Source organism: Phoenix dactylifera, unplaced genomic scaffold (genome assembly GCF_009389715.1).
Source record: "Phoenix dactylifera cultivar Barhee BC4 unplaced genomic scaffold, palm_55x_up_171113_PBpolish2nd_filt_p 000503F, whole genome shotgun sequence".
NCBI classification, from domain to species: domain Eukaryota; kingdom Viridiplantae; phylum Streptophyta; class Magnoliopsida; order Arecales; family Arecaceae; genus Phoenix; species Phoenix dactylifera.
Window position 1 is genome coordinate 183,854 of NW_024067920.1, and position 10,368 is coordinate 194,221.

General features: G+C 41.3%; 1 protein-coding gene across 1 annotated transcript; it reads right to left on the reverse strand.

Moving 5' to 3' along the window:
• Positions 1-6,104: 6,104 nt before the first annotated feature.
• On the reverse strand, positions 6,105-8,398 carry LOC120106249 (L-type lectin-domain containing receptor kinase SIT2-like). Its single transcript, XM_039119210.1, has one exon. It carries the CDS (start codon positions 8,272-8,274, stop codon positions 6,283-6,285), a length of 1,992 nt encoding a protein of 663 aa, XP_038975138.1. The 5' UTR covers positions 8,275-8,398; the 3' UTR covers positions 6,105-6,282.
• Positions 8,399-10,368: the final 1,970 nt, after the last annotated feature.

Here is a 10,368-nt window from a genome sequence, read left to right on the forward strand (position 1 = left end):
TGAGGTCCTCCAGACTGTCCCTTTATACAGAAAAATCAGGCTTGTCACTACCTAGGCTGGTGTTCAATAATAGTCACATTGCGGCCAGTAGTACAACCTCGGCGTGGGTGGCATACAGCATTGATTGCCAAGACTGTTAGTCCTTGTCGACATGTGTCAATAGGCTCCTTGATCAAAGGTGAAGTTGCTTGCCTCAGTCAATTTGCTCCTCGGCTAGGGCCGAAATTACCTATCTCGGTTTGTATCGAGGTTGTCGAGGTCGGTCTGGTCCGAAGTCGAAATGTCTAATATTTTTTCATTGGAAGTCGTGGAGCTATTATAAGGGACTTTATTCAACTATTCCCAGATATTGCAACCACAGTGATTGGTTTGCCTATTCATAAAAGAAAAAAAAAAGGATTGCTGTGCCTACCCTACTACCAACATAATTTCGTTTTTCAGACTCACAATATAAATTAGCTAGGATCCAACCACCAAGTTGAAAGCAACGGAAAGCGACAAATCTGAACCTCCCCAAAAGTATGACGCGTGCATGTGCCACAAGCTGACGGTGTTAGTGCATTGAATAATAAAGGACAAAAGTCTACTTGGAAATAGCTACCAAGTTGCAATCCAGGACAAATATGGAAGCGGACGCAGCCGCCTTGTTGTACGCCTCGGAGGACCCCAGGGTCGCCGACGACGACGAAAGGCCGTGAAATGGCGGTGTTTCAGGACCCATCACCGGCCACGAGTACCGTCGTGGAAAATTCGGAATCCTGACGACCCAATATGACGCGACTTCGTCCTCCGTGAAGACTCGCAGCCCCTCGTTATATATTTATGATTTTTCGGTTTAGATGGCACGGACAACTCCCCTTTTTTCTCCTTCGACCTTTACTACTGTCCCCGGTAAGCTTTTGGATTATAATTTGTTAAATTAAAGGGATTTGACAAAATAAATATTATTGGTTATTAAATTTTTTTAAAAAATATTTAATCATATTATTGTTGCCTCATTTAAATTTTAATATGACATTATTTGTCACTATGAATCATAAAAACATCATATCACCTGAATTGGGCCATAGGTTATATATATATATATATATATATATATATATATAGGTCAGGATGCATTATATACTTCTAATATAAGTATATCCAATAAAATTAAAAAATAAGAGATAGCTAAGAAAAACAGATATGGTATAGTAGATGTCCTACAAAATACCATCAGAATGAGAAGAATATAGAAGGTGATCCAATCAGCTATCCTATTTGCCTTTCTGTATATATGAGTTGTCCGGAAGATAACACAGTCCTCATTAATTTAAAGATGTCCCCAGCAATGGATGCCCACAAGCCGCCCTAGATCCACCCCACCACTATAGTAGAGTATCCTTCAAGATAAAATATATTCTACTCCCAAGATGAGCCTCGCATAGCTGATGCTCTCCATCATCAGACCAACTCTTCCTAATGTTTGGCTTGCATCATCGAGTGCTGACATATACAATTACGTGGATATAGTTAACAACTGCATCTCTTATTAGGCAAAAGAAGGGGCTGAAGATTCTAAGTTGGCTTTCAAAAAGACAACTATGGGAATTGTCACGCCCCCGCCTCTGCGAGGCACGTGAGACACCTAGTGCCCACGTGGGGGCCACATGAGGGGGGAACACGGGGCTCCCCTGCCAGATATTGTCCGGTTCTGGGGCTTCACGCAAGCGTCCTTCACCCCTCCCCGGTTTTGTTTTCCACCCAAAACGCGTCTGCAGGATTTGGAGACACCCGCCTCATATGCCCAGGCTCTGGAACGAGTCTTTCCGATGTGGGACTATTGGGCCTCACACCCTTCCCACCATCGGACAAGAGCCGTCCTCGGCTCTGATACCAAATGTCACGCCTCCGCCTCTGCGAGGCACGTGAGGCACCTAGTGCCCACGTGGGGGCCACATGAGGGGGGAACACAAGGCTCCCCTGCCAGATATTGTCCGGTTCTGGGGCTTCACGCAAGCGTCCTTCACCCCTCCCCGGTTTTGTTTTCCACCCAAAACGCGTCTGCAGGATTTGGAGACACCCGCCTCATATGCCCAGGCTCTGGAACGAGTCTTTCCGATGTGGGACTATTGGGCCTCACAGGAATACGACATGGCGTTTGACAAGTCATCTGTAACTATAAAAATGCTAAAATGGTCCTTCTCAAGCTCCATGCATGATGCCATATGCCTTCTTAGAAAATTCTTCACCTTATAAACTTTATCCTGGAAGCTTGTCAAAGATTGTATTAATAGATTGTCAAAAATTTAATTTGTCTAAGTAAATTTTTTTATCCAAAATAATTGAAAAAAATCAATTCATAGGATGACCTACTTGTGGTTCTCTAAGTGCCGGTTTCTATCCCATTCCCCTAAAATTTGTAGTTCCAACTATGCCCTTCCCTACCCACCCACGCCCGCGCTAAGAAAATACCTATCAAGATCCGTTCCATTTCTTCGTTCCATGTTCCTCCTTCCATTAAAAAGTTGCTAAAAAGAACCCCCAATGAGAGCCAAGTTATGGCTCAACAGCTTTATTTGACCAAACTCTTCCAGGCATCTAGAAAGAGAAGACCCCTTATTCCAAATAAACAGCACTTATGGTACTACTTTTCCACCTCCAACTAAGAATAAGAATAAGGGGTCCCCCAGATGTCATATTCCTTAAGTTCTCGCCTCTCCTATTCCTCCCCCTTCCAAATATATTCAATAATTAGATGTTTCATTGCTCCAACCCATCCAGTTTTCTTCTATCGTTGTAATTTTATTAAATAATTTTTGCTCGCGGCTCGTCCCGGTCGTCGGAAAGTGCACAGACGTTGGTTTCTCTGCATCTGCGATGTTTAAGTAGCGTTCGCTTCAGATAGCATCTTTGATCATGTTGCTACCCTCGTAATGTCGCTAGCCATGCCTTCCTTCTTTTTCTTTTTTTTTTTGGTAAAGGATAGGAGGGGGGGAGGGACGAACCCATCTGCATAGCAGCCCCTACTCGGCCTTCTTTCACCAAAAAATGTTCAATCAAATGGCGACTCCACTGGGTAAACTAGGTAGGAGACATCTGGTCTCCATATTTAATCGACGCCCGTGCGTTTCGAACCTATATCACCTCCGTAAAATCTTAGTCCCATTCCAACCATACTACCACTTCATTTTTAACCCTCATCCCATTTCACAAAAAAAAAAAAAAAACCTCGTCCCTTCCCATCCCAGGCTCATTTCCATCCTAGCGCAGGAGTCCTTTGCCATGCATTACTGGTAGACGAGACTGTTTCCTGTTACCCTGCTTTTAGTTAATCCTCCTTCAGTTTCTCTCCTCTCTCTTTCTCGGACCCCATCCTCCTTTTGGAGAAATGAATTGACCCGTTCTTGATGTGACGTTACCATGGCTTCTCCCCCATCTCGGTAACTCGCTTCTAATTTCAGGCATAATTTGGTAAATTCAATATTGTAGCACCACATTTTCATGAACACGACGGCACAAGATAAAATTTTTAAATATTATAGCACCACTTTTTCATGCACACGGTAAGGTACTTAAATATTATAGCACCACTTTTTTTATGAACATGACGGCACAAGATAAAATTTTTAAATATCATGGCACCAATTGTTTCATGAACATGACGGCACAAGGTAAAATGTTTTAATATTATAGTACCACTTGTCGAATGTCGATGTCCAAAAAGATTGTTATCTTTTAAATAAATTTTTTAATTCAAAATTGGTGCCCCCGTGTCACAATGATCTTACGGTGAAAGAAAGGGAGGAAGGAAGGTCGTGAAAAAATGTACCCCGAAACTCGAAACGACTGTAATTGAATTCGACCCAAGTTTGCTTGAAAAAATCTATGCCAACTGAATGAAGTCGACCCCTAGCATCTAGGAGTCGACTCGTGTGAAGCTTGAGTTGACCTCAAGGATGAGAGAGTCGACTCGCTATGTGCCACAGTGAAAAAATAGAGAGCTGTTTTTGGGATCGCTTGCAGGAGTCGACTCCAGCCTTGCAGGAGTCGACTCGCTCAAGTCGACTCCAAGATTGAAGGAGTCGACTCTCTCAGGAAGACAGAGCATGCCAGTTTTCGGTGTTGATACGAGTCGACTCCAAGATTGAAGGAGTCGACTCTCTCAGGAAGACAGAGCGTGCCAGTTTTCAGTGCTGATACTTGAAGTCGACCCGAGGATATCCGAGTCGACTCGAACTTATCAGGAGTCGACCCCTGAAAGTGAAGAGTCGACTCCTGATCACGGGATTGATTCAAACGGTGGCAAGATGGGCTTTTGACTTAAGATTTCGTTAGGGAAGTCTCCTTATGTTTTGGAAACCTATAAATAGGGGTTTTTTGGTGAACCCTAGGTGAGATGAGAGAGGAGAGAGTTTCTTTTTTTTGATTCCTATCTCTCTTGTAAACCCTAGAAGGTTTGGATTTCTCTTGTAAGCCCTAGTTGTGCAATCTCCAATGGGGAAGAGAGATCGTTGTAACCCTTGCTGAATATATTGAATCTGTGTGTGTGGCCTCTGTGGACGTAACCTGTATTGGGGTGAACTACGTAAAATTGTTATCTTTGTGATTGTTTGATTTATTCTCTACTACTTCTTCTTCTCGATTCGTCTTTCCGCAGTTTGGAACCAGGATAGGGAATAGTACGATCCAAGGATGAGTGCTTTCATCCGCAACAGGGGGAAGGGGGAGAGAGAGGGTTAAAAAAAATGGAGAATTAAGAGAGGGGTTTATCAAGCTGGACCATTGAGAGAGACATGGCCATCCCCATCGTCTCCTCCACCTCCTTATTTCCACGTCACGATCTAGACAAGTTTTCAACCAATTAATCTTAAAAACATTTTTATAGATATTAAATTTTATTTCAATTTATTATTTTAAATCATAAATAATAATTTCTAGATGCATTTTATTCCAACATTTACTAGAGCAATTGAAAGTGAGATAAGATAGGTCATGGCAAACATTGAAACATGTCAATTAAAATAACTAAGGAACCATTCTATTGTGCTTGTTTTTCTTTTGATTTCAGAGTATAACAACTAGCTAAAAACTCATCAATTATATACAAATTACAACAAAAAAAAGAAAAACTTTCACCTAGCAAAAAATATATTAGGATAAAAATGATCAGAAAAAACAACTATGGGGAGTCGAGATGGTGGGGATGGCCCTTGGAGAGGTCATAGATGGACAAAATAGTATAGGTCACCATTCCAGTGTACTTAATCTTCTCTCATTTCGCGGTCTCAAAAGTCCAAATATAGTTGGGCTAGGCCTGGGCCCATTATCCCGCTATTGCTAAGTGCCCCTTATCCTTTCTCTCCCCCCTTCCTTCTGTCATCTCTTCTTCCCTTTGCTTCCTCTTTTGTTTTTTCATATTCTCTTTTAGTTGGCCTAGTTGATCCACTAGCAAGCAGAATTGAAAAACCTTGAATTAAAACAATTTTTGTTAATAGTTAAGACACAAGAAGGCAAAACAATGTATTACTGTAGTACTTATTCTCCTCAACAACAAATTAATTATGCCTTAATTTTTATTTGTGCTGCCCACTGAAACTATCTCCCACATCATTGCAAAATGTCCCTTTGCAAGAAGCTTATGGTTCGCATTGAAGTGATCGGTCTACTAGTTCACGCATATTCAAAGAAGTTATCACAAACAAGCTACATGCAAAGAAACTTGCACGTGTGGTACTAGCGGGGCTTTCCTTTGATATCTAATAACTTGCTTTTGACTTGGGCTGGCAAAGAGATGTTCGAGAACCTTGGACAACTTGGAGAAGCAAGAGATTCAAAGGTGATCTACGTAAGGGATGGAAAGAAACTCCCATATAGTTTTTTACAAGAATTCTTCAATTAGCACTGTTCTCCACAAGGTCCTGCTAACATTCAGCAATTGGGGGATCATAAGTAGTGGAAAATGACTTCAGAGACACCAAGCTACTCTTCAGCGTCTCGGTCTGTTGCTGCCAAAGCAGACCTCCCATATATTTCTTTAATCCATGCTGCACTTTTTTTGCTTCGAGGCAATTAGGTACATAGATAGATGGTGATGTCTGATTAGAAAATCTGTGAATCGAGGATGCAGAGGAGCTCAATCGCCGTCGGATTATTAACTATTGGCGAAATATACATTACTTTATACAGTGCTACAAGTCTTACTGAAAAGATTACTTTACATTCACCTAAGAAAGGGGAAAGAAAAGAGGAGGCTTAATATCCTACCACCCATATACTTGTAAAAAGAGTCCGCGTCTACTGTCATCTACCTCCTGAGATAGTAGAGGATGGATACGCCGAAGAGGGATATGACAAGATATAACCATCGAATCCTTCATTATGAAGCGTTGCCAGAACGCTGAAGCTCAGGTAAGTTGGTGACAGTTCCGGAAGTGGCGCATCACCATCCAAGTACTGCATCACTAGTCGCATGTTCGGCCTGGCTGCTGGCAGCGGATGCGAACAGAGTAATCCAAGCTTCAACACCAGCTCCAACTCCCCCACGGCATAGTCTTCTTCCAACCTTCGATCCCTTGTCTCACCAATTGTGCCCCCCCGCCAGTTCTCCAGAACCCAGTCCACCAAAACAACGTGCTCCCCCTCCGCATTCACCTCTATCGGCCTCCTCCCGCAGGCTACCTCTAGGATGAAGGCTCCAAAAGCAAACACATCGGTGATTGTGGTTGCTTTTCCAGTCCTGGCAAGCTCTGGAGCAAGATAGCCCATGGTTCCGACAACATGAGTGGTCTGAGGATCGGTTCCATGATCGTATAGTCTAGCAAGGCCGAAGTCACCTAATCTTGCGTTCATTTCATTATCCAGCAAAACATTGCTTGCCTTGATGTCTCGGTGGATGACCACCTTCTCCCAATCCTCATGCAGGTATAAGAGACCTGATGCCACTCCTTTGATGACTCGAAACCTCTGATTCCAGTCAAGAGCAGGCTTCTCTTGATCATAGAGGAACTTGTCGAGGCTGCCGTTTGGCATGTAATCATATACCAAGAGGAGCTCTCCTTTGCGCCGGCAGTAACCCAATAATGGGACGAGGTTCCGATGGCGGAGGTTGCCGATGCTCACAACCTCAGCTACGAACTCCCTCATCCCCTGTCTCGATTCATGGGAAACTCTTTTGACTGCGACCTCCATCTTAGAAGTGGGCAGCACCCCCTTGTAGACCCTCCCGAAGCCTCCTATCCCGAGCAGCTCCTTGTCTTTGAAGCCTTTAGTAGCTCTGAACAAATCCTTGAACGAGAACCGATGAGGCCCATACTCATGCTCCCAATCTTCAAGCAGCTCCGCGTACTTGTATCTCCTCCTCACGAGAAATATTGCAGCTCCAACGATCATCAGCACAAATGCAGCTGAAGCTAAAGGCAGCGAAATGTCCAAAGCCTTCGATCTGCCCTTCTGTTTTATACGGGGGAGCGAGGGTAGCTTCGAGTAATCAAGCGCTTGGGCTATTCCATTCATCTTAAAGCTCCATCCAAGGACATAGTGAGATGTTAGAACGGAGCCTGTTGATGAAGAGAATCCGACATACATCGGATCCACCAGCACGCTCGAGAGATCGATGGTGGAAGACAAGAGCGGCCGGCGGGGTTTGGACATCCCAATGGGAGCCATGGTAACATTGAGTTGCATCTCTTCGCCATCGTAGTCTACCCATACTTGCATGGGTTGGCCACTAATGAGGGTCAGGTTCTTGAACGAACCAGTATCATCAGCATAATAACCAGCAGTATGAGAACTGTTGGATGTTAAGCTGTTAATATCGATTCCAACATGGTTATCATCGATATCTTTGAACTCAGAGCTAAGAATTGTATCTAGCTCAACTGCAAAGATATGATTGGTCGAATTACCGTTGTTCTTTGAATTGAAGAGGCCCAAGTACTGGCTTGGTAAGGCGGTGGAGAGGTCTGTAGTGGGGGAGACTAAGAAGACAATTCCATGGCCACTAAGATCGCCATACTCTGAGATTATTGCGAACACAAAGGTAGCGGAGAAGGAGAAGATTTTACCATCTGGAGGCTTTCTGAAGTGAAGGGGGGATGGATGGAAGGCATGACCTTTCATCTGCTTCGTCTTGTTGGTTAGCATCAGGAGGCCGTTGGATGTGATCGATGCGATGCCATCAAGGGTGAGGTTGGCACCAGTGAATCCATTGAAGGTGAAGCCATCATCGCTGGTGGAAACTGCAAGATTTAGGAGGAGAAGGAAGAGGAGGCGGACTAGAGTCTTTTGAGACATTGTTGATTTTTTCCAGTCCTTCAAGATTGGAAGCTAAATCTGAAGGCACAAGTAGTTTGAGATTTTTGTGCCATTCATAAGCAGATCTTTCCGAGGACTTTCCTTCTTTGGTGGTGTCTCAAGGGGTCAGTGGGAAAAAATATATGGATGGCTGACGATCATTGGCAAGGTGGGATCTTAGAACCTTCCAATCTTTAATGACCGTGGGCATCTCTCTCGATGGTGAACTGGATGGGTCTGAACCCATTAGTGCAACTTTGCCATATATCATTACATCTTCTGTTTAACCAGCCACCCGTAATTGGTACACGAACAGCTCTGGACATTCCCCTAAGAGTTCTTTTGATTGTGGTATGTTAGATTACGCGATAATTAAACGATTTCTTAGAATTATCTATTTAAAAAAATAATTACAGGAGAAAATAAATTTTACTACGTTTGATTAGTTAAAAAATTACTAAAAAATAAAATAAAAAATTACTAAAAAAATAACATCAAAAAAATTACTATATTCAGTTAGAGATAATCATATATGAGAATATTGCCAAATTTTTAATAATACCCTTGAGTAAACAATTCAAGCAATAATATTTTTAAATTTTCAAATATTTGCATGAGTTAATAAATACTTTAAAGTTAACTGTATGTATATTAGAAAATATATTTCTTATTATAAATAAATTTTAATATATTTTGGTATATAAATAAGAATATAAATATATATATAATATATTATTATTTATAAATATTAATAATCATATATATATTAATAAAATATATATTAATATAATTAATATAAATTTATATAATATAATTAATACAATATTAATATAAGATAAGTGAGGATATTTTCATCAAAAAATGATATTTTTAAATTATCTTCATTCGGTAGTCTAGCATAAAAAAACTAATGCCATCCTTTTGGTGTTATTTGTTTTACCTTTTTTTTTTAGAAAAATAGATATGAGACCTATTCCTATCGTTTATTTGACTATCTCTTTCATTCACTTGCGTACCAAACATGGTAATTTGACATGAAATTTTTTTTTTATGCCAAATTGTCAACCCAAACGGGCTGTAAGTCCAAAAAAGGCGCCAAAGCTTGGTAAAGGGAGGAGAATAAGTGAACTATTTTGACAAAATTTGATAAGATCTTAACATGGAATGTTCTGGCAATCAATTCAAATGGAAAATAGGGAGGTGGGGTCACATCCCATGAAAGCAAGTCATTTTAAGCTCATATGGTTAAGGCTTGATCAGGTTGGGTTGAATGTGCCATCTGTAGCTGGACATCCAAGTCACTCCGTTTCTCCTAAGTTGCACAAAAGTCTAACATTAGGTAGCTACCAAAGCCATCGGATTAGATCTTTGCGCAAGACATTTTTTTTTGTGATTGTTCTAAATAATTGCTAAAACTACCGTTCACAACCTCTAGTGGGTTGCCTTGAAGTATCAAAATATATAAGCTGTGCAATATTAAAAGAGAAGAAAAAGTGCAAACCTATTGTTTTTTTTTTTAAGGCAACAATAGGCACTGAGTGCCTACAGGTTTTTCACTGATAGAGGCTAAGCTGCTTTACAAAGAAAAGAAACAAAACCAAGTCCCCCAGAAAGGAACCTAACATGATTTTACTCTGGTTTTTCTGAAGAACTGTCACAGCTTCAAAATCCTTTTGACCAATCAATAGTCTCCACCAGCAAATTTCCCAAAAAAACTTTCCTAAACACCCTTCCTTTTTCTCTCTAGCCATATATTTGCCAACAAGCAGCAGGACCGACAAACCATTTGGCCAAACCAATGAAGATATGAAATTTAGTCTATAAGTCAAGCATAGAAGTCTCCTTTCAAACTAGATATGAAATAAGCCAAGTAATTATCAAGAGGCTTGGTGAAGCCGTTTGCTAAATTTTATTTGGTTGGCACCTATCTTCGCTTTAGAGAGTTCCAAGGTTCAAACCCTAGTTGTTTTTCGTAATAGCTAGAAAGCTGCAACTTACTATGCATTCCACATTATATTTCTCAAAAACCAGGCACTTGCTGAAACTTGACTAGAGCTCATTGGATTGAACTAAAACGAACAACTAAGAAAATAT